This window comes from Acartia tonsa, chromosome 12 (assembly GCF_053477335.1).
Source record: "Acartia tonsa isolate MP-2025a chromosome 12, ASM5347733v1, whole genome shotgun sequence".
Taxonomy (NCBI): domain Eukaryota; kingdom Metazoa; phylum Arthropoda; class Copepoda; order Calanoida; family Acartiidae; genus Acartia; species Acartia tonsa.
The window spans coordinates 44,400,008-44,425,554 of NC_137271.1; the positions used below are offsets into that span (position 1 = coordinate 44,400,008).

Consider the following 25,547-nt stretch of genomic DNA (forward strand, 5'->3'; position numbering starts at 1 on the left):
AATATTCACTAAATATGTGTATTCCTTATTGAAAAGAACTATAGACAAAAATATTAGTGAAAAATATTTAGTGAAAATTATCTTTCTACTACTGCTTTGAAGCCTTTTAACTCACACATTTTCGGAATTTTTGCACAACCTAACTTACTTGTTTTTTAAGGTAAAAGAGAGCTACTAGAGTATGAAATTCAGCAAGAGAAGTTGTTTATTGTGGATGGTTATGCTGAGAGCAGGGCTGAAGTCAGAGTTGTCTTCAGGAGGTATGGATATTCCATATACGGTTGCATCGGATACTTTTTTGGCCGGATATCGGATACTGGATATCTGGCTGATTTCTAATGCTGGATATCCGGTATCCGGCTAGATATCTGACCATGAACTGTAATTACTACTATTTATTTATTAAATCAAAAGATACTAGAGGCTGCGCCCCAAGCATCTAGGGGCTCTATATTTGAAGTGCAGAAAAATAGCCTAAAACAATACCCAGACTTATTTTTAAAAAAATAAATAGCCTAAAACCATTTTAGAGCCTAAAAGAGTCTTTACTGTAAAGAAGAACCATTTCGGTTCAGCGGTTAGCGAGATCCTTCTCTACAGACGAAAAAAGCTTTTTACTTTATATTATAGGATAAAACTATAATTTATTTTGGTTTTGCCTACACTTTTATATAAAGTCGACCCTCCATATCAAAATTTAATTTTAAGAAAAAGAAAAAAAATGAGGGTTCTCTCTTTTCTTAGGTCGTACACCCCCCCCCCTAATTAGTAAAAAAACCAAACGCAAAAGCGACAAGTAAGACTACGTTCAACAGTAACAAAACTTAAAAAAAGAAATTATGTAATTAACAATCAATCTTTTAGGGTTGGGCCGGATATCTGGCAAATTACCGGATATTCAGCATTATAAATCAGCCTGATATCCGGTATCCGTGCGGATATTGAAAATAGTCGGATATCCGGCCCAATCCTACTATCATCTGTTTAGGAATGTAGAGTACCACATATTTGGAGTATTTCTACAGCAGAAAGTTCTCATTGTTGTCGGACTTATCACTTTCTACTTTGAAGTTTCCAATTTTACAGTAAGTTACTTTTTTCATTTGTTCTTTTGTCAGTAAGAATTCTAAAAAATGTGTTATGTTTTTGTTATTCCTGTGAATAAGTTACATATTATTTTATTTTTCCACATTTTATTTTATTTTAGTTGATCAATTTAATAAAAATAAATAGACAAAAAGGCATTTATAAAAGTCAATGCATAAAGACGACATACACAATTAACCTCTTCTTTACACTTTAATTTAATTTTGCATCTAAACAATAAAAAAATTATCAAGCCATAAATAAATCTAAATGAAGAACTATATTTCATCTTTAAAAATGATAATAAACAAAAAATATAAAAGCAAATAACTTCATTTGACTCTCAAAGTTCTGAATGCGATTTTCTATTATTCTTTTCCGGGGAGGCTTCTTTGTCACAATAACAACCAAGTCTCAAGCTACTCACTGACTCTCCCATACCTAGAAAGTAATATTTAGTTAGGGTTGGGCCGGATACTTTTTTGGATATTCAGATATCCGGCTGATTTCTAATAACGTATATCTGGTATCCAGCAGAATATCTGGCCAACGCCGGATATCCGGTATCCGGCCGGATAGTGAAAATGGCCGGGTATCCGGTCCAACCTTAAGTAGCACATATACTCTACATTTCCCTTGTCTGCCCGTCATGCGATGTAAAGAAGAACCCGATCGGTTCAGCGGTTAGCAAGATCCTTCGCTACAAACAAACAAACAGACAGACATCGTTCTACTTTGTATTATGGATGACTAAAGCATTAAGTAACAAAATATCTCAAACAATTTTAAACAACAAAGACTACATGCTTTGCATTCTACACGTTGCTAAATAAACGACGACATTATAAATTTAAATCAATCAATAACAATATTATTGTGCCAATCATCTATGTCTGCAAGAATGACTAGAAACTCTATGAGGGGCAAAGTAATTGATATAGGATATACGTGGATATATTGACAGGGGAAAATGTATCTCCAATTTCGCTTGCTGATATAGAACTTTATTATTGGTCAGGTCGTTCATCCAGTAGGAGGGAAGGGAATTGGGTAAAATGGGGTATAATTATTTTAGCCAACTGCGATCATCACTTTATCAGAGTACATGAAAATCTGCTGCAATATCCAAGTATATCAATTTATAGAGTTCAGATTGCCCACTTATTGGATCCTAGGATTTAACCAAAATTTTCAAATGCACATACCTGCCAATGAAATGGCGCTAGTGTATAATCCAGGAAGACATGAAGATTCATCGCTAGGGCCAACACACAAACATCCTAATGATTAAAATGGATAGAAAGTGAACAAAATATTCAATTTACATGTCCTACTAATGCTATCAAATATTAATCCTTATGATAAAGTAACAGGATGTGTGTTTGTCTATGTGTCTGTATGTTTGTCTGTGTGTCTGTCTCTTTGTCTGTCTGATTGTTTGTACCAAAGGGTCTCGCTAACTGCCGAACCGATCGGGTTCTCCTTAACAGGGTAGCTTCTCATAGGTCTCGTGAAGGTTTATAACTATTTTGGGGGAGGTTACCACCACCCTCCCAAAGGAAATAACAAAATATCAATTTTTTCTTTACGTGTAGAGACTTGAACATAACATAGATAGGTAACGTATTTTTTTAAACAAACATTTAAAGTGCCACTAGAGGCCTCTAGGGGCGTAGCCGCTAGTGTTAATATAAATTAATTAACTGTCTGTCTAAACTATTACTAAAAACACAATCTTGTTCCAAGTCTTAGATAGATGAAGCCAAATGATTTGTGAAGTATACTAGCAATGGGAACAGAACAACATTAAAGACATATTCATAGAGTGCAATTATGATAAGAATTACACTGGTTCCCAAAGTTTTTTTTATGAGCACATTCTCTCTTAAAACACTGGTAACTTTTTAAAAGTCCTGATTGGTTGATACAAATTAGCAGTGTCCAAATTTCTCTACCAATAATTTTATCTGCAGGAGTGGAATTTTTTTACCATAATTTGGGGTGTTCATTCATTGTCTTATCCTATAAGATCCCTGGAAGGTAAGTTATAGGGTTGAGCCGGATACTTTTTTGGCCAGATATTGTATATCTGGTATCTGGCCGGATATCTGGCCAACGTTCGATATCCAGCAAATTACCGGATATCCGGCATTATAAATCATCTGGATATCTTGTATCCGGATGATTTCAATATCCGGTATCCGGCCGGATATCCTGCCCAACCATAGTGAGTTATTACCTTGTCCATCATTGAAATTAGCATCTGCATACAAAGTCCAGCTCTTACACCCAGAAACAATTATAGAATTTACCTGCCAACAAATAGTTATTTCTTTCATCGTATTATAAACCGCTTTTCGCGGATATAGAATGTACAATTATTAGCCCGTGCCTTCGGCACCTCGGGGCTAAAAAACTGGTTTTAATCTTATGATTGTACATTTCTACATTCGTAGAAAGCGGTTTATAATACGATGCTAGACATAGTTTTTTCGTATTGATGAGAACCGGTTCCTGTCCACCGGATTCGAATGAATACGAGAATAGTTATTTCTCGCATCCTATTATAAACGGCTTTCCGCGGATATAGAATGTACAATTAAAAGATTAAAACTAGTTTTTTTAGCCCCGAGGTGCCGGAGGCACCGGCTAAAAAAACTGGTTTTAATCTTTTGATTGTACATTTTTATATTCGTAGAAAGCTGTATATAATACGATGCTAGACATAGTTTTTTCGTATGGATGAGAACCGGTTCCTATCCACCGGATTCGAATGAATACGAGAAAATATGTTATATTTACTTTAGTAAAACACTAGAGGGAGAAAGGGTTAAATAACTTTGTTCCCATCGCAACCACCTTGTGCAACCTTCCTATTGGGTCATTGAAAATCAACCAAAGGTGTCGTTTAATTAATACAGCCAAGTAGCAGAAAATAATTTAGAAGCAGATGAAAGATGTCTTTGAAAAACGAAGGGAGGTAGTTGTCTGTATATACATCTATATTATAGATCTGATGTCCCCTACACGTGGACCCTGTGTCGACTTTCCAGTGGGTCTTTGAATATATGTGTCTGAAATATTAACACAGCCAAGTCGCTACAAAAGAGTAAAAAGCTTAAAGTAATTTGCTAGCAGACACTGAATCCTGGAAGTTATATGGATTATATATCTATACTTAATACTTATACACTTATTGTTATAACAGTTTGTAAAAATTTTTAAACAAAGATGATGCTATCCACAAGAAGCAAAAATTCCATCCTATTTTATAAAGTAGTAGACTTTTATATTGAAAAAAAAACAATTTTCGTGCTCCTAGAGGCCTCTAGGGGCGTAGCCGCTAGTAATATATATATATATGAATTGTGATGACAGCCAAGCAAATGGAAGGAAAGTGAGCTTAATGGACCGACAGACGGTAATAATAAGTGGTACAATAAGAATCTCTATGTTCATACAAATCTAAATACAAGATTTAGCAGCTGAGTAAAAAAATTTTATTATGAAAAAGTGATGTATAACTATAGAGTAGCTAAATTTTCATATAAATTAGCCTTTTATCTTGAGAAATATCTCCTATAGAAGTTTTTATGTTCTCTAGAGCATTACAGCCAGAACAGAATTGAAATCTTCTTACAAAATTCCATTCGTCTATGATAGATAGCCGCAAAGAAAACACTTTTTTTCCTAAACGTACAAACGGACATTAGAAGTTATAGAGTAGCTTCACTATTGCAAAAAATAACCTTATCATTAAGCTGAATAGTAGGAGTGTCATCAGTAAGTAATTCCTGTTCCAGAAGACGAAGAAAAACGCTCAAAAAATCAGCATGTGACGTCATAAAAGTGAGGGATTATCCATATCTTTTATAGGGGTTTTCTTTCCCACTCCTCCTCTCCTCATCCCTCATTTTTATGACAGCAGAATTTTTTTCTGCGCGTCTTTCTTCGTCTTCCCTGTTCCCCAATGAAATTTTGATGTGAGTAAAGGTTGATTCTGTTGGCCTGCCAATCATTTCTGTCGCCAGCAAATCTCAAGCTTGATGCCCTTTCTTAGATAGAAAACATTGAAACTAAATTTTTAAAGTAACGGGTACTGCCCCTACGGGGATCTTCTAACCTTCCTAACCTAACCTAACCTAAACTGGTATAAGTACAAGAATAGGTTTTTTCTTCAAAAGTTTTTTTTTTTTTATTAAAGTAAAGCAATAGGGTTAAATAACTGTATGTCTCCACCCCGTGGACCCTTCCGACTTTCAATGGGGTCTTTAATTATCAGCCAATAGCGTCGCAAATATTAACACAGTTTAGTCGCTACTAAAGAGCAGAAAACAATTTGCTAGCTGATGAAAAAGGTACTTAACACTGGATCCAGGTAGTTATCTGGATTATATATCTACACTTATACATTTATTGCTTTTACACCAGATCTAAGAGGGAAAATGCCAAATAATTAAATGAAAACTTTAATTCTTTGTGAAAAATAGCAACCCCCAATGAAGCTCAAAACAATGAAAGATCAAAAGCATTTTAGATATTACCTTGGAAAGCATATGGAAGATCAACACATTCACTATTGCCATAAAGCCAAAAATTAGCACCATCTTAATAGTAGATATATTTAAATTTGTTTGATGTAATTGAAAAAAATAACTATTATGTCTTCGAAACCGATTAATATCAGCCGGATTAGAGAAGCTGCTCTTAAGCTACTAAGTGCCTCAAGCAAGGCTACAAAAGAATCAAGACATAAATAAAACATAAAAAGATTAAAACCAGTTTTGTAAGCCCCAAGGGGCCGAGGGCCTGGGCCAAGGAAACTAGTATTAAGTGCTCCAAGCCATCACAGCCTACAATGTCAGTCGCTTATAATTCAGCATTTTAAGACAAATTTATTATGAGTAAAAATCACACAACCTTTCTTTAAAAAAAACTATCTTAAAAGTTAAATTATGTGAAAGTTTAAATGAAAAAAGTCTTTAGCAAGTGCTATTTATTTTTGATGTTAAAGATTTTGCAAAATACGTTTTATTGCTATGTTGATCAAAAATATGTTAGAATTTGTTGTTAGGTTTTTTTCTATGAATCTTGAAAAGGAAGGCCTGAATTTGAAAATTATGATTTTTTAAAGCTTATAGTATTTATATAATTTGTTTGTATCTTTTAGTGAAATTTTTATTTTTTATTTTTTGTTTGATTTTTATTAAAGATTTTCATATTTTTTCAATTATTTTCAGAACTTAAAAATTGAAATAAAACAAAAAGACCCCGCTGAAATATTTTGGTTTTGCCTAGAATCATCATTGTTTCATGTCTAGTTTTCCAATATACATATGTAGGTCCTAGGACTCGGCACTTACTTTTGTCTTGATTCAATTGTAGCCTGGCGTGGCCTCCTTAGCACTAATATAACTTCAACTCTTATTTTTGAAATAAATTGAAAATAAGGGGGAGTTGTAGTATATAATTTTGCCTAACCTCTGCTGGGGGGCCTAAATTGCTATTCACTAACCCTTTGGGTCTGCCAAGTAACCAGCATTACCTATTTTAACCCAAACTAAAGTATCAAAACACTACATCTCCTTATTAAAAGTTTCCAAAAAAAAGAGAGGGAGGAAGGGGTCATTCAGTCCTCAACAATGTATTTCAACAGGAAATTCCTGTCACTTGAAATGGGTAATCATACATGGATTTCTGGTGTTGTAGTCGTAGTCCTCATAAAGTATCCATGTACCTATAGCAAGCTAGGTATAAGGTATAACCATTAAGTGAAATGGTAATATCCTCTTAGAAATATTTTTTCCATTTTTAAAATTTTTATCCCCCCCCCCCCCCCTGACAGAACTATGAACTCTGGCAGCAACGCTCGGCCCCCTTTCCTGCCTAGCCGCAGTGCTCGGCTCCCTAGCCTAAAACATAACCTAACCTAAAATAGTTTTTCTGTCGGGGAGTGAGGGGGGGGGGGGGGTATAAAAATTTTCAAAATTGAAAAAAATATTTCCAAGAGGATAACGCCAGTGAAAAAAATCTTAAATAATATTTGGGGGGCAAATGGAGAGGTCGTCCATTTTACTATATGTTGCCCTCCAACGACATCTGAAAAACACATATAGCTTTCGTAATTTTTTCCCATATTAATTTCGTTATTGGTATAAGCTGATAGCAAGCTATTATAGCGTGTCAAGTAGAAATTGTAAGACATTTTATAATAGTTTTAATTCTTGGCAAAATACTTTGATTAAAATGTTGTTTTAAAATTACTTAAATTTCTGTTTATAATCTTTCCTTATGTTTAATTTTTTCAATATTACATAAGAAACATCTCTGTTATAATGCAAATAGATAGATAGTTTGGTACAAACATAAAGACATACATCTTCTTTATGTAAGTTTTAACAAAATAAAACCTGTGGAACATATTTTTGTTATTCTAAAAGTAGAAAATATTTATCATAGTTCATACAGGGTGTTTCAAGAGAAATGTCTTTTTTAAAAACTTAATTATGCATAGAAAAAAAAAATGCTTTATATATTTGGAAAACCTGTTTTGGGGCATTTATGTTTTAAATATTTAAAAATGATTATTATAACAAATTATGCCTTAAAAACCGGTTTTTCAAAGGCCTTATTTTGAAAGATTTTTGGAATTAAAGGTTATGCAAAAAATGTGCACATTTTTCAAATTGCGCTGCTTGTGTCAATAATAGAAAGATGGTATGCATACCGTTAGAATCGTCATAAACTCTAATTTTTGGATATATAAAAAACATTGCTGTGCTACGTGTAGTATAGGAACTACGTGGTAACATGTTCCAACTGACTTACTCACTTACTTTTCAAACTTACTCACATTTTTCAACGTAGCTCCTAATCCACAAATAGCACAAAAATGGTACTTATATTTCCAAAAACTAGAGTTTATTAGGATTCTAAGGGTATGCATAATATAACTATGAGCCCCGCCCAAATAAGGTAATTAACTTGGTATGTGACAACAAGAATCTATGATAAATATTTTCCCTGTTGTCTGCATCTAAATCAGCCAGATTGTTGACTTCAGACTCAAGAGTATATTTGTTCTCCCATCTGTCATAAATATCCAGATGTTGGGGGACTGTGCACTCAACTTGGCGACAACTAAAATTCAAGAAAAAATTAGTAGCATTGCATCTTTATAATATATTTGTATTTCTGTCTGTCGTTCCATACACAAAAGTACTTTTCTCTATGGGCTCTATGCATGCAGTTGTGAACAGAAAATGCCATAAATTGCGAAAAATGTAATCATCTGATCATCAGTTTTTACTACCTTCCTTTTTTGTTAAACAGCTTATAGTGCCTAGTAAAAAATGACTCCCTGCAATACAAATGACAATGATATACTGGCCTATCATTGGTCATTTGTATTGTATGACGTCATTTTTTTATTAGGCACTATAAGCTCGGGGAGTAAGGGAGGGGACAATGGATCAAATATTCAATTTTTTGAGTCTCATACTTTAGGTACTGGCTTAAAGGGAATGTTCAAGAAATTATCTGATTGACTAGTACATCATTGCCGCTAACTAGCTAAGTTAGTTTTAAATATAGCAGACAGAAAAATGTGTTATGAGATGGCTAGTTTTAACAATTTTTTTCTCTCCAAAAGTATCATTTCATAGATAAAAACTATACTGTCATATTTGTGTAATAAACAATCTAAGAACCCTTAAATTTAATTCTTATATATAGTGGCATTTTAATATTTAAAAATATGGGGTGAACAAGTTCCAGGACGATTTTTCTAGTAATCAATTACAGAATGGTTATGTAAGTCTGATGTACTGGTAATCTAATTTTCAAATGAATGCTTTTTTCTTAGAACTTTTTTCTTGCTTTAGAGTTTTCTAAATTTGATCAACATACCCTTTACAATTTTCTTGAAATTTTCTGAATAATCTGGATTTCATGTCCTTTCAGCAAAAACTCTTCAATTGAATTACTTTCCCATTGTCCCCTCCCTTACTCCCTGCTATGAGCTGCTTTTTTTTGTGGTTGGAATCATGATATGAGGGAGGAGTTTGGTATCTTTTAAAGTTTAATTATTTGAAAGTTTTCGAAATCTTAACTGACAAAGAAAAAAACAAAAATTACTGGTCTACATGATAGGACTGTCAAATTAGTCTATACTTTAAAAACACATACCTTAAAAGGCAAACAATCGCAACGACAAAAATATCGAATTTTAGCATATTTTCTGCTTAATATAAAAAATTCTACTAAAGGATTGTTTAACCTTTTTATTTCTTATCTTTTATGTTAAAATAACTAGGACAATTATAGTCAAAAGCTGCATTTTTGACAAAAAAAAGAATATACAAGTATTGTACAGTTAGAACAGGGATATATTATGCACATCCTACTTAGAGTATGACAGTTGTGTATATGTACCAAGGGATAAGACAATGAACGATAAATTGATGTACATCCCCAATGATGATACAAAATATTGCCACTTCTGTAGATTAAAATTTGTGATTGAAACATTTGAACACTCAACAAAATTAATCAACCATTCAAATTAAAGTATCCAACGTTGTCAAGCCAACGTTATTATAATACTTTGAGGACTAGTGTAATAACGGCCCTTTGTCCCCTCCCTCTCTCTGTGTGCGTACAGACGCACGGACATACTGACAACTTACAAATTATAGAGTTGCTTTTTAGTGTTATCTTTTATATTGCATTAGATTGTTTGTTGTAAGGGGCTTTGTCAACAATTTAAACCGGCATTTTTATTCTAATCCTTATTATAAAGTAACATGATGTTTGTTTGTTTGTCTGTGTGTCTGTACCGAAAGAATTACCTAACTGCTGAACTGATCGGGTTCTCCTTATTAACATAGCTTCTCATAGGTCCCGGGAAGATTTTAAAAAATAGGCTTAAACCATCCCAAAACTTAAATGTAAAAATAATAAAACTTAAACCACATCTCTAACTATGTAAAGCTTCCTTGAAATGGAGAACCCAATCGGTTAAGTTTTATAGCAGTAGAATTTGGAGAAAGTCGCAGCCATACTTTGAAGTGTTCAAAAGGGGTGGGGGAGGGGTGGATCCACCCCTTTGACAAAATGAAGGGTGGAGGATACAATTCAGTTGTATAATCAACCGTTATATTTACTTCTTTTCTAGGACAGAGTTATGGTTAGTCTGACCCTGATGCTCGTTATAGCCACTATCTCTAGCAGTATCCAAGCAGTAAGTATATATATTAGTAGTGAAGCTACTCTATAATTAGGATATGTATGTATGTAGGTATTAGTCTGACTCTAATACTTGTTATAACAACTATCTCTAGCAGTATCCAAGCAGTAAGTATATATATTAGTAGTGTAGCTACTCTATAATTAGGATATGTATGTAGGTATTAGTCTGACTCTAATACTTGTTATAGCCACTATCTCTAGCAGTATCCAAGCAGTAAGTATATATATTAGTAGTGAAGCTACTCTATAATTAGGATATGTATGTATGTAGGTATTAGTCTGACTCTAATACTTGTTATAGCTACTATCTCTAGCAGTATCCAAGCAGTAAGTATATATATTAGTAGTGTAGCTACTCTATAATTAGGATATGTATGTAGGTATTAGTCTGACTCTAATACTTGTTATAGCAACTATCTCTAGCAGTATCCAAGCAGTAAGTATATATTTGTAGTGTAGCTACTGTATAATTAGGATATGTATGTAGGTATTAGTCTGACTCTAATACTTGTTATAGCTACTACCACTAGCAGTATCCAAGCAGTAAGTATATATATTTGTAGTGTAGCTACTCTATAATTAGGATATGTATGTAGGTATTAGTCTGACTCTAATACTTGTTATAGCAACTATCTCTAGCAGTATCCAAGCAGTAAGTATATATATTTGTAGTGTAGCTACTCTATAATTAGGATATGTATGTAGGTATTAGTCTGACTCTAATACTTGTTATAGCTACTATCTCTAGCAGTATCCAAGCAGTAAGTATATATATTAGTAGTGTAGCTACTCTATAATTAGGATATGTATGTATGTAGGTATTAGTCTGACTCTAATACTTGTTATAGCCACTATCTCTAGCAGTATCCAAGCAGTAAGTATATATATTAGTAGTGTAGCTACTCTATAATTAGGATATGTATGCAGATATTAGTCTGACTCTAATACTTGTTATAGCTACTATCTCTAGCAGTATCCAAGCAGTAAGTATATATATATATATATATATATGTAGTGAAGCTGCTGTCCATCTATCTATCAATCTATTTATCTAATTATATATCTATCTACCTATCTATTTATCTAATTATCTATCTATTTAGACATTGCCAGCAACCCCCTACTTGAAAATGATAGATTACTGGTTGTTTATAAATCTGTACCAAATGGTTGCTATTCTACTGTTTCATACACTTCTAGCCAGCAGGTAAGCAATTTTACATAATGAAATTCTTTCATCTTAGAACTAGGATGACAAAATCCATAAAAGCAAAGATTAACTAATTAATATGATCTCGAAACCAATTAGTATCCACTGGATTAGAACCCTCTTTTAAAAGGTAGCTTATAGTGCCTAATAAAAAAGGACGCCATAAAATACAAATGACCAATGATAGGCCAATTCGTCATATGCAATGCATACTGTTCTATCATTGGTAATTTGAATTTATGACGTCGTATTTTTTAAGGCTTCCTGTTCTAAGCCATGCTGAAAAATCATACATCAGACAATTTTCTACGACTAATACAATTAAAAAAAAACATATTTCATGAGTTAGCCAGGGCCCCCGGTCCTAGGGGCTAACAAACTGGTATTAATCTGATAACTTTTCATTTTACCATCCGTAGAAACCTGTCTATAATACGATTCGATAAATAACTATTCAATTCTTGTGCTTTTAGAGTTATGAAAGAGATAAAACAGAAGCAAAAAGAAGAAAGGTATTTTTTTAAAGCTGTACGTTAAAATAAATTTCTTAACAATGTAAGTTACCAAAGGGCGGCAGCTACAACTTCAGTCATGTGGCTGACGGGGACGCTTCTTTAAGCTAAGAGCGGCCAAATCTTGTTGAATTTTCTAAAATTATCCAGGGAAAAGGGAATGTGATTCTGACAAACAATTCCAAGGGGCATTTTACTCAAAACTTACTACTCCCCCTTCTTATCCACTTCCCTTCAGTTACATAAGAAATAAAGTTTTACGCCAACTCTACGTCAACAAGATATTTAATTTTTGGCAATTACAAACGGAATTAATTGGCTGAATAGCAGCCCCTGAAATTATCTAATCAGTTTCATACAAGGGTGCGTCAGCCGCGTGGACACCTCAGTAAAATCATCATATTATAACTTTAAAATTCAGTTAGATGTCTAATCCAGTTTCTAAGCAGACAATCCATACTTTTATAATCTTTTTGAACACCAGTAGGTTTAATTTTGAGGCTTGTGTGCAGCTGAGGCACGTCTGCGGAGCCTTGGTTTCATTATATAATAATCTGATTTTATTTACTAAGTTCAATTAATAATTTAAAACTATTTTACCAGGATGAATGCTTGGACTGGCAATAGTGCTAAAAAATCCAGGTAAATTTGACACAAGAAAAAAAAAACCGAGGATAAAACTATTTTGACAGTTGTATTGCATAGTTTAGCATTGTTTGTAAATTAAAGAATGGGTAAATAGAACAAGGATGACAACATCCATAAAAGCGAAGCACTGAAACAGTAGGACAAACGGAGATTAACACTTGTATAGTGTCAGAACTGAATAATCATAGTATAAGAGTAAGCAAAATTGTAAGTAAATTTGTTAAAAAACAGATACAAAAAAAACTTAATACAGGATAATGTTTATGGACATACTTACATTTTCAGGACTTGATTATAGAGTTGCATCGCTTATTACATTATACTTTGTTGTCCCAGGAATCAATATACCAAAAATCAGATCATTCCGATGATTAAATCACATAAAAATTTGTTGTTAAAAAAGTAAAAAAAATAACATGTTTAAAATGGACATACGGACATTTTGGTAATGATTAGAGAAATGCTACGCTTTCTAAATCGTACCTTACTACTAAAGAAATCACCATGCAAAATTTGAAATCGATAGGACAATTCTAACATGCCCAAATTAACGAAAAAAGCTATCCTTTACGGACGGACGTACGGATGGACCGACCATAATTATAGTAAAGCTTCGCTTTTAAAAAGTGAATGGTGAAACTCAAATCAGTTTTAAACTTAGAATTCGTGAAAAAATACAACAAATACATATATTTAAAAGATGACGCTTGACTGCGCCAGTGCCGTATAAACATGAATAAGAAACAGCTGATCTTAACATTGACAAATATTTTCTCAAATTAGAAATTTAAATAAACTTTTTAAGTGCCACTAGAGGCATCTATTGTCATAATCTAATAAAGATAATGAAATATATTTATTTGTAGGCCCTCCTCTGGTTTGAGACAACTGATGAGCGATATGAACTCAGAATATACCCAGCAGGTGCATATTTTAACTTCTTGTAAATAACAGCTTACAGGCGAGCCAGCGGTCTATAAGTTACAAAGATAGTCAAAACTGAGTTTCCTTTTAGCTTACTCCTGTTGGGTATTTGATAGACAGCAAACAACCAATCATTTAAATGCTAGCCTTGGCCTGACAGTCTCTTCTGCATTGTGATTATTTATGCCTGCTAGGGGGCCAGGGCATTTTCCCTAATCTTAAAGTTTTAGTGTTTTGTAGTTTGGTCCAGACTGGAATTCTTAATGGCAAGCAGTCCTGATAGCAAGGGGGGGGGGAGTTCTGACACATTTGCGTAAACGGTGAGTACAGGCTTTATCTTTGGACTGAGAGGATAGGTTATTAGGGATAAAATCATTCTTATATGATGAATTTCCCCCAGATTTAAGATATTTTGGATAGGCCTCCAGGTTCTGGAGCTCCATGCCTCCAGGTGGTCTCTGTACAGGTAAAATTGAAAAAAAAAAATTTTTTTAAGTTACAGGTCAACTTATAAAACATAATATGTATCTTTTTAATATTATTCACATATTTGAAGAAAAAATATGCATATTTTGTTTTATAAGTTGATTTTTAACTTAAAATTTTTTTTTCTTCATTTTTACCTGTACAGAGACCACCTGGAGGCCTGGAGCTCCGGAACCTGGAGGCCTATCCAAAAAATCTTAAATCTGGGGGAAAATCATCATATAAGAATGATTTTATCCCTAATAACCTATCCTCTCAGTCCAAAGATAAAGCCTATACTCACCGTTTACGCAAATGTGTCAGAACTTTCCCCTCCCCCCCTTTCTCCAATAATCTATACATTTATTTCAGGATCTGCCTAACAGCACCAGGTTTAATCAATGGAGCAGAATTTTCTTCATAACAGCGACCTTGGCCTATTGGTGTATTTTCTGGATTATAGGCACACTCTACATTTCTATTCATTATCATAAGTTTAATGGATGTAGAATATACGTGGATATTATGACAGGTGAAAAATTGTCGTCAGTTTAGGTTGCAATTTCCCCTCTCTTTTATTGGTCTTGACGTTTACCAGTTTAAAGTAAGAGGGGAGGGGGGTGTGGTAAAGGAGGACGAGGGGGGAAATCTTTATTTTAGCCCGCTACAGAGTGGCCTTATTATAGAACATAAAAATCTGGTGTAAGATCCAAGTAATAATATATCCATTATATGTATGTAAGTTTAAAAGAAAAGAGAATATTTTGTCAATTTAATTGATTTACAACCATTTTACTCCAACAATCCTAATATAAAAGTAACAAATATCTCTGTGTATGTGTATGTGTGAGTGTGTGTGTGTGTGTGTGTGTGGTAGGGTACCACCATCTCAACCTCCCAAGAGATATTGACCCTGCAAAAAAAATCACATATATTTTTTACTTTTTCTTTTAAAACTAAATTGAAAATGGAGGTTGGTCAACATACAAAGAGTCTATATCAATTAAATAAGAAATATACAGTGTTATTCTAACTAGCATACAATGAGTACATGAGACCAGCAGATGAATATGTCAACAAGGCTAAATAATCTGGCAGAAGAAACAATTTCTTTTTCAAGGCTATAAAATCTATCTAACATTTATAATATCAACCAAGATAGTAATTATCAAGATTTTTATGTTGTGTTTTTGAACCGTTTTTAAATAAAACATAAAGAATTTATTTAAATTTTGTATCTTCCATTTAACTTTCAAAGATTAAAAAAATATTTTTGTTTTAAAGAAGCAAAATTCAGAAACAACTTTATTCAACATTTATTATTAAAACATTATTACCAAATTTGTTATAAAACAAATAGATTTAATTTATTTTGTTACTTAATTTTAAATTCTTGATTGTTTGTCTTTTATTATATTATATTTTATTATCTTGTTTAATAAATGTGTTGTTTATAAAGATTTTCCTTTCTGTGTAGTGAATTTGATAACTTTTAGATGAATATGTCAATTTGATCATGCCTGAATTAATCTTAAGAGCTAATCATTACGGACAAAACGACCCTAATTATATGTATATAGAAAAAACAAGGATTACAACATCACTAAAAGCAAAACTCTAAAATCAGTAAAAAAGGATAAACGAACAATAACTCTTGTAAAGTGTCAAAACATAAGAAGCAGAACAATAATTTGAATGTTTTTGCTGCAAAATTGTGTAAATACAAAATACAGTATAAGGAAATTCTTTAATTTTTGATTATATAAATGAATGGCTTATAATATTGTACCTTGTTGTCTATGGATTCTTTATTTCAAAATCATAAGGTTTCTGGTAACGATTATAGAGTTGCTTCGCATTTTCAATCATACATAACTTCTATAGGCTCATGGAAAGTTTGAAATGTGATTTTTCTATGTATACCATGTTCTAATGCGTGATTTTTAAAAGATGGACACAATTTGTAAAGCTACTTACACAAACGAAAACTATTTGCAATTATTATCTTACTTAACTAAGTTTGATAAGATAAAATTTATACACTATACAATACATATATTTTACATATTTATCAGTAAATTCATTTAAAAAATAAAATACCAAAACAATAAGCAATGATCAAGAATATATTAGATGCCAACATCAAAATTTGTATACTCTTGGGTTAATCTTTTATAGATGAAATTATTACAAGCATTCTTTACATTGAGTATCATATTATCTACTTTGGCTTTGTCAGCAAGATTTAGCTCCAGTAGTCTTCCTTCAGGATCCTCAAGGTTTAAAACATGTACAAGTTGTTCTAACTTGCTCTTCAACTCACCAAAAGGAACTATCTTGGACCTGAGCTGGATTGTGGTGTAAGAAAATTTAGCTTGCACAAACTCCATGGAATCCATAGCACTTTGCAGAGAATTCTGATGATATCTAAACAGCATCTGCTCCAGCAGGTTTTCTTGCCGCTCTATTTCATTCTTTTTATCAGCAACTTTTTGCAAGATTTTCTGGTAACCTTCATCTATTGCTCTTTCAAATGTGAGGTACCCATGCAGTTGATTTTCCGCTGTTACTAATTCATTTCTTGCTTCTTCCATAGTTTTCTTTATTTCTTCTATGCGGGAGTTCGTAAGGTAGTCTGCTAAGACTGAAGCTGCATTAGAAGAACCTATGATTTGTGCTATTAATGCACCTACAGACTGGAGAGAAAATCCTGTTGTTGATATTGTAACTACAGTTCCTACTAATCCTAAAATGCTTTTAGTTAGGGCTGTGCTGAGTTCATTTCCTTTTGACTCACGGCTGGCTTTTTCAATGGACCGAAGTATACCCTCTTTCATAATATCAGTAACTTGTTTCACCATTGGTACATCTTTACCATCTTCTCCTAATGATTTTATTATACCACCAGCTACATTTACTGCTGTTTCTCCTGCTACAAATTTGAGAAAATCAATAACATGATCATGGTTATCATCACTTGTCTTTGCCTCTGTGTCAAGTTTATCTTCTTGTTTGCTTTTAGTAAGTTGTTTGGGCATAGTTAGATCATTATTATCCGCTCCACTAGTTTTTATTGCACTACTTGCAGCATCATCGCCCAATACAGAATCAAATAATGATTTTACAGAGGCATCTGAACGCTTCCTACGAACATGCCCAAAAGAAATCTGCTTACCCTTCCAATCATTCATTTTTTGTGCGTAATGCGATCCAACAATATCTTTAAGGCTGAGAAAGAGTTGATCCACTATCTTCAGCATATCATTGACTGCTGCAATGCGGCTTTCAACTTCAGGAACTGTTTCATCATGCAGTTTTATAATATTGAGCATTTGATTAGCTGCTAATTTCAATCCAAATCTTATCTTTGTTGGCCTTTCTTCAATAGTGTTGATTGTATGCTCAAGATTTGATACTCTACTAATGGTACTCTTTGCAAATGATTTTAATGCAATTCTAGAAATTATCAATTCCTTTTTAATTGTAGAAAAGGTTTCAATAAGCTCCTGAAAGCTTGGTATATTCTGAATGCCTGCTGCCTCCAGATTAATGGAATGTAGTCTCTGGTCAAGATCATCAATTTCTGTAGCAATGTCAATATTGTTGAGATTGTTGAATACTTGATGTAAGGATTTGCCAGACAAAACTAAGGTTGCCATCACATTGTGGGCTATATTGCTAAAATCTGTGAAACCCTCCTCAATGATTTCAATGTCTGAAATAGAGAATAGTTATTTCTTTCATCGTATTATAAACAGTTTTCCGCGGATATACAATTATGTACAATTTCAAATGGATGAGAACCAGTTCATATTCACCGAATTCGAATGAATACAAGAAAATTGATTAATCAAGCTTTTATTTTTTGTAATAAATGAAAAAATAAAACCTGCCTTATAGAATATGACATTTCGGATACTTTTTCTAACATTAAATTCAATGCTTCTAATGTTTTGATACCCTTAGATTGTCCTTTTTTTAGTAGCAAAGGTACTCTATAATTTGAAAGGTTCATCTGTCCTTATGTTTCAAACGTTATTTTCACTGCTCCAATAAAATATAGTAGGCTGAAACTTTTTGACAACATTCCCTTAAAGAGCATAATTAACTATAAAACATCTATTGCGGTTGGAACGCTTTTCTGCAGATAATTTTACATTTTCTTATGGATGTTGTCATCCTTGTATTAATAAGCTTTTACAAGCTGAAATACTCGCCTGGAATATTAACATCTGTATTTTCTTGTTGGCTGACTAGATTTGGTAGTCCAGTCATCTGTCCTACTCTCAAGAGTAGCAAGAAAACTATTGGTGACATCTCTCAGCTATCTTTAAAAAAAAGATTTACAATTAAGTACAGTATAAATAATCAATATAGAAATCAATTAGGACAACATTTCATTTTCTAAAATATATTAGAATCATAAAGTAAAGGTATATAAGTTTTATTTCATGTAAAAAGCAATGCTGATTTACAAATAACAACCATTGCTGCTAAACCAACCCTTTGATTGCACAGACATTGTCTGGAAGTCCTTTGACTTTGCTTGATAATGAGTTGCATCTGTTATGGGCAAATATCTTTTCCATTTTATAAAGATAAGTGTTTCACATCTGACATTGCAGAAGCAGATACAATGTTTGAGTATCTAGTATTACATCCTTAAAATAATGTTTTGATGTATAGAGGCCTATTGGGACAAGTAAAATTGTTTCTTTTCAATCTATTTTTAAATCAGCTATTTAGCAAAAATATATTTTTTGCCGATTGATGGTGTTAGTTATGTTTTTAGCTAATTGCAAAAATGACCGCAGGGCTGCGTTTTTTACTTTTGTTGATTTCTCTGGGGAGGGTGGTGGTACCCTCATCCAAAATAGTTATAAACCTTCCCAGGACCTATGAGAAGCTACCCTGTTAAGGAGAACCTGATCGATTCAGCCGTTAGCAAGATCCTTTGGTGAAAATAGACAAACAAACATCCTGTTACTTTATTATAAGGATAAACTTGGCTATAGTAATTTTTTAAGGCTGACCAGAATTGCTTTTCATGTACATAAAATTAATATTTACCTTCTAATTGTTAAAGAATAAAATCTAATGTCTAGTTCAGATAGATAACAAATAACAACTAAATAAATTCTAAAAATAAGTATAAAATCTATAAATAAATAAAATAAAATCTAGAAAAAATCTGTATTCATACATTTATGATATTACATATAGCATAAAATAAGGATATTATTATTACACCTGTCTTGAGCAAATTATAGTTTTATTTGACAAAAAAAAGGAGATTGTTTATAAAATATGTAAAACATTTTTTATTCTGTCATTTTTCCAATTATTGAATATAAATTAAAACTTTAAAAATAATTTTTTACTAGAGCAACTTGGAAATGCGTTGACAGATGTACCTGGGTTCAGAAGAACCTTTTACATGGATCATTTTCCCCATGCACTCTTTTCAAATCTAATTTTGGCGGCATCCAGACATATTTTGGAAGTTTAACGTTTTCGGATACATTTTATGATTAGAGTTAAACACTAGAGGGAGAAAGGGTTAAATAACTGTATCTCCCCATCGCAACCACCTTGTGCAAACCTTTTTATTGGGTCATTAAAAATCAACCAATGGTGTCGCTTATAATAACACAGCCAAGTAGCAGAAAATAATTTCGTAGCAGACGAAAGAGGTCTTTGAAAAAATGAAAGGAGATAGTTGTCTGTATATACATCTATACTATAGATCTGTTATTATATGTTTTATTTTTTTCCTAGGCTAATCCTGTTCCACTCATTATAAATGGGGTATTCCTATCCAGTTTTTTGTTTAAACAAAAAACTGGATAGGAATATCATTCTCATTTAAACAAAAACTCATTTTTATGCTAAAATGTGGTTTAATCTTGGTTTTTAAATTTAATTTATTTCCCTGGTATTATTTTTCTTTCTTTTAGTAATTAATAAAAATTCTAAAATCTTCCAAAAAAAATTTTAAATCTTCTAAATGATACCAGGGATATAAATGATCATACCGGGGAAATAAATGAATATTTACTCCACTATTTAAGGGGTCGTTTATATGGGAATGCAAAATTTATTATCATAAATTCTGACTCAGGTTAGAGAGCCCCAAGAGAATAAACTATCCACATAAGAACCATGTTTTAAGACAACTTATAGCTTCAGCCTTCAAGGTACTATTTATTTAAAAATATGCACAACCTGAAGTTAACTTCTGATTCCTCTTGTTCTCTTTTGAACTAAAAACCCTTGTTAAACTCGAGACAACTGTGTTTGTAACATATGAGTGATGCATCAGCAGACAAGAAATGTGTGTTATATTTTTATCAAAACTTGTTACTGCTTACAATAACCCTATAAGAATCTTTATGTTTTGTGGAATTACAATTTTAATGGAAGCTATCTATTTGTCTGGTCAGGTTCAAAGCTATCTTTATTTTAGTTGGATATGTTATTCTTCAACCCCCCCCCCCAAAAAAAAAAAAGAAAGATAAAGAAAAGAAAAACACATTGATTTAAAATAACTTCCTATCACAATCCATAAAAAAGTAGAATAATGTCTGTGTGTCCGTCTGCATGAAGCTTGATATCTCGATAACCTCTAAACCAATAAGGCTCTATTCTTTAGGGATTATGGACACTTGTCCTACAGTGGTTTTAAGTTATTTTGATGATGGTTGGGACACCTCCACTCCCATCATGTGCTGCATCTTTCTTAGAATTCTTCTCTCATGTTGTATAGCCCCTAGAGGCTTGGGGGGAAACCACTAGTATTATGAAAAGGGAAGGGTATGTTTGCCTTTACTACACTCGACACTATATATTTAGACTAGCGGCTACTCCCCTAGAGGCCTACAGGGGCACTTGAGGAGGGGGGAGTTGAATCCCAAAACTCATTTTTTGAGAAGCTACCCTGTTAAAAACAGACAAACAAACAAACAAACATCGTTTTACTTTGTATTATAGATTAATTTGTAGTTTATTATAAATAAGGAAGGCTATTGTGAACATATTTCAAGTTATTACACTCATATATTAGTTTTAACCAAAATGCTTTCATGGGATTCTTTAACAGCGAGGTCACATTTAGAGAGTGGAGGAGGAGAGAAATGGTTTTCAATAGAAGGATTTGTAATATTTTTCTCATTCTAAAGGTATATATATACACATATTTTTATTCCTGTATTGGGATATATTTAGGTTCAAAGTTTTCGTTTACCGAGGTTACAAAAAAATGATTTTTTCAATAATTACTAAACAGAATTCAAAAAGTAAGGTGTCAAATTGAAGATCTAACTATTTTTGTTCATAATGGCAATTTTATTGCATATTTAAATTCTATGGACCATTTTACATCTACTACTTACTAAAAACACCGACCAGCTATTTTAAATATTAATAAAAAAAGTTAGGACACCTTCTTTAGAGCAATCAAAGGGTTGGACATCACTTTTTGTTCAATATTTGTGTGTAACAATTTATGTTTCATAATACAAAATTTATTTACAAATACAAAAGAACAATAAAATACAGAAAAAATTAACTGGTTGAGTTGTAAAATATATGTATGGCATCACATTAAAGATCACATAGGTTTATAAACATTAAAGCATTAAAAATTATTTATTGTTCAAAAAATAGTTTAAACTAAAAAATGCATCAAAAATTTATTGTTTGAACTATTTTTGAACAATAAATGTTCCCCATATTTTTATTATGCAATCAATCACAACATTTTTTTATAGAAACATTTTGTAATGATTAAATGAATAATAAAGAGTCAAAGATAGTAAACCTTGGTTGGTGAATAAATCTTAGGTTACAGATATAGAGAGGTAGTTTTTAGTAGGGTTGGCCGGTTACCGGATATTGAAACTATCCGGATAACGGATATCCGGTAATTTGCCGGATATTTTGAGATTGCCAGATATCCGGCCTAAAACTGGATATTCGGCATAAGAAATCATCCGGTTATCCAACCCTAGTTTTAAGTGCATTCATTTTCTAACTTTTTATTTACAATCCTATTAATAAAGGTGCATAGACACAATTCTGAACCTTTTTCTAGTCCAATATGCATAATATTATTCCAACTTGAGTAATGGTAAATCATAGAATTTTGCGCATTTTTAATTGCTCTCATTAAAGTGCCTCTTCAGTACATCCCCTTTTCTAGAAGAATATTGGGGTATATTCCCTTTCATGGCAGGGCCTCTTAAGGAGCGTTCCGTCGTATTTTAAAATTAGCTTTTGATAGGTTAGGTTAGATGATTGCCCCGCGGGGTTAGAGCCCCCGCAGGGGCTAGACATAGGGGAAAAGCTATTTTAATTAAATAAACTGATATTTAAAAAAAAAAAGGAAAAACTACTGTGAAAATAAGACGAAACGTCCCTTAAGAGGCGTTGCCACGAAATGGACTATTCCCGAATTTTGCCCTTATAAAAGCAAAAACTAGGAAAACATATGTTTGGACTAGGAATAAATGGAAATATTTGTCTATAATTTACACACTTTATAAAGTTTATTATCTTTGATAATACTATTCTGGTTAACTGGTTTATAAGCTGGTTAATGACTAACTAGAACAATTGTGTTCACAAAGAGCGCAGCATTATACCACTAAAATTGCACAAAACGATGACATTCTGCAGAAAGTAGGGTTAGGCCGGATATCCGGTTTGGCCGAATACCGGATATTGAAACTATCCGGATAACAATTATCTGGCTGATTCTTAATGCCGGATATCAGGTAATTTGCCGGATATCTTGCGTTGGCTAGATATCCAGTATACAGCCAAAAAAAGTATCCGGCCCAACCCTAGCAGAAAACAATGTGGGCATTCAAAAAATGAGCTGCGATTATTTTTGACCGGACTTACATACATTAACTATAGAATAGAACCAATACTAATAATAATTAGGGTTTAGCCGGATACTGGATACCGGATATCTGGCTGGATATCTAGCCAAAGTTTAATATTCAACCGGATATTAAAAATGGCCGAATATCCGGCCCAACCCTAATACTAATACAGTTTTAGATCATTGTTGGTAATTTTGAACACTAAATTAGTTTAAATTCTAAAAATATTTGGATCAAACATTGGTTTGCAGATCTTATGGTGGGCTGTTTGTTTATTTCTTAGTGTCCTCTGAAAAATAGATATTTTTATTTACTCGATTCCTGCTAAATTGTATGAGGAGAGGGATATTAATGACAGGTGTAAGGTATAACCAACAAGCGAGATAAATCTAAAATAAATTTTGGGCGCAGATGTAGAGGTCGTCAAAGCTGATTATTACTGATAGTTTTCGTGATTTTCTTTCGAATTAATTTCGTTGTTTGTATGAGCAATATTAATAAGCAACATTATTATCTACAGCTTACACTGTATCTATATCATCTAACTGTTTTAATGTATCATCCATCTTTGAAACTACAATAAAATATTAAGCAATATAATCAAACGTATTGTGCTTCTCCAGCTGTAACAAACAACTGAATTAATACAAAATATACTTGGTAATTTCAGCTAGTTTTTTTTCTTGATTTTGAGGTGAAACGCTCTGTTATTATATCAAATTTATTACGCTTGTTGGCTATACCTTATTTCTGGTTCTACTCATGTATATAATTTCCTTTATTTAAAATTTATAAATAGAAAAACAGAAAAATGTTTACCTAAAAAATTTGACAACGGCCAAGAAAGCTCTTTTGAAAATGTTTACTTCTTCTATCTTTGCTTCTCTGAAAAGAATAACACGAATAAATAAATGGATAAGGTATACGTGGATATATTGACAGAGGAAAATTTTGTAGTCAATTTAGGTTGCTAATATGAACCATATTTATTGGTCAGTACGTTCATTTAGTAGGAAGGAAGGGGATGGGGTAAATAGGGAGTAACGTTATTTAAGCCAGCTGCAAGTATCACATTATTAGAGTACATAAAAATCTGGTGTAACATCCAAGTAATAATATATCGATTTTTGAATGCTTATTGAACGTGAATGAAACGAAAATTAGTTTATTAAGATATGTATTAAAAACTAGCAAATAAATGGCAGAACGTGTTAATAAACTTAGAGAAACAGTATATCGACAATCGAATATCCTCTTCCTCCAAGCATATAATTGTCCTATCTATAATACAAAGTAGAATAATGTCTGCCCGTTCGTCCGTCTGTCTGTCCCTTAAGATCTCGGTAACCACTGAACCGATCAAATTCTACTCTTTAGGGAATATACATTCTGATCCTGTGGTGGTTTTAGGCTATTTTCTTGGGAGTTGGGACACCCTCAACCCCATCAAAAACCAAAAATCCCATCATTTTTTTTTTATAAATCAGTTTGAAATTATTGGTTAAATCTCCATTTCTTTTATTTTAAAAACAAATTACCTCTTGGGGCAAAGCCCATAGAGGCTAGGATCGAAGCCCCTAGTTTGTAACAATGTTACTAAATTGAATTAATGGAGGTTGAATGGGGTATTCCTATAAATGATAAATGATGACCTATCGATATAAATGATGATACCGGGGAAATAAATGAATATTTACATCCACTATTTATGGGGTAGTTTATATGGGAATGATTATTTATGCCTATCCACTTCAGACTAACCCTATGGGCCTATACCTGTGATGTCCTAACCTTGCGGGGCTAACCCTGTACCCAATATAACCTAACCTAAGGTTACCTTTCATTCCAATGAACCTTCTGCCAGAAAGCCATTCTGTCGGTTTCTACTTCTTTTTCCAAGCTTGCTGATACATCCAATAGCATATAGTTCTATAAATAATGAGAATATTTGGAAAACAGCTATGTAGAAGTTTTCTTTAAATATTAAGAGTGTAATGTAATTATTAGTTTCAAATAAGAAAATAAAAAAAAACAATTCGTGACATACTGGCCTGATATTGGTAATTTAGTCTGTGTATTGGCCTATCATTGGTCATTTGAATTGTATGACTTCAATTTTTATAGGCACTATAAAGAGCTTAATAAAACTAGGGTTGGGCCGGATATTGAAAATCACCCGATATCCGGCAAATTACCGGATATCCGGCCGAATAACCGGATATCTTGCATTGTAAATCTGCCCGATATCTGGTATCCCGATAGTTTCAATATCCGGTGTCTGGTAAATGGCCAAATATATGGTCGGATATCCGGCCAAACCGGACATCCAGCCCAACCCTAAATAAAACTGACCTTATGAGAAGAGTAGGCCAACCATTGGGTGAGATTATCCCTCATGAGTGGGGAAGGGTGTCCGTACTTGGCAAAATTTGTCCAATATTTCACCAAAGTTTCTCTCACTGTACACAATACACTTTTACTATCAGTACTTACAGTATCTCATTTTCAGGATAGCTTTCTTTTGGTCAAGTTTTAGTCTGTTTTGTATTAGGGAGTAAGAATAAA

The 25,547-nt window shown here is 32.8% G+C and overlaps 2 protein-coding genes and 1 long non-coding RNA gene across 4 annotated transcripts in view; 1 reads left to right on the plus strand and 2 right to left on the minus strand.

The window, feature by feature from the left end:
- The window catches only part of LOC145334027 (gamma-aminobutyric acid receptor subunit beta-like), a 31,785-nt gene extending 16,501 nt beyond the window's left edge, over positions 1-15,284 (plus strand). The window contains exons 13-21 of the mRNA XM_080179304.1: positions 161-260; positions 989-1,085; positions 10,262-10,327; positions 11,439-11,542; positions 12,019-12,057; positions 12,661-12,699; positions 13,572-13,629; positions 14,467-14,557; positions 15,132-15,284. Coding sequence (XP_080035430.1) covers positions 161-260; positions 989-1,085; positions 10,262-10,327; positions 11,439-11,542; positions 12,019-12,057; positions 12,661-12,699; positions 13,572-13,629; positions 14,467-14,557; positions 15,132-15,184 — 647 coding nt within the window. The 3' untranslated portion in view covers positions 15,185-15,284. The remainder of the gene's footprint in view (positions 1-160; positions 261-988; positions 1,086-10,261; positions 10,328-11,438; positions 11,543-12,018; positions 12,058-12,660; positions 12,700-13,571; positions 13,630-14,466; positions 14,558-15,131) is intronic.
- Positions 1,184-9,349, minus strand: LOC145334281 (uncharacterized). 2 transcript variants are annotated; one of them, XM_080179675.1, is made up of 10 exons: positions 9,274-9,349; positions 8,110-8,226; positions 7,497-7,519; positions 6,776-6,823; positions 5,631-5,693; positions 5,046-5,141; positions 4,836-4,879; positions 3,326-3,398; positions 2,292-2,366; positions 1,184-1,527 (listed from the first exon to the last, which is right to left on the minus strand). In XM_080179675.1, exons 1-10 carry the CDS (start codon positions 9,318-9,320, stop codon positions 1,430-1,432), a joined length of 684 nt encoding a protein of 227 aa, XP_080035801.1. In that variant the 5' UTR covers positions 9,321-9,349; the 3' UTR covers positions 1,184-1,429. The 2 variants fall into 2 exon arrangements, with proteins under 2 accessions (XP_080035801.1, XP_080035802.1); XM_080179676.1 differs by lacking the exon at positions 6,776-6,823.
- Positions 15,285-21,606: 6,322 nt separating the features above from the next.
- Positions 21,607-25,438, minus strand: LOC145333578 (uncharacterized). The gene is made up of 4 exons (XR_013884539.1): positions 25,335-25,438; positions 24,820-24,911; positions 23,802-23,867; positions 21,607-23,271 (listed from the first exon to the last, which is right to left on the minus strand). It is a non-coding gene; the product is annotated as an uncharacterized LOC145333578 (long non-coding RNA).
- Positions 25,439-25,547: the final 109 nt, after the last annotated feature.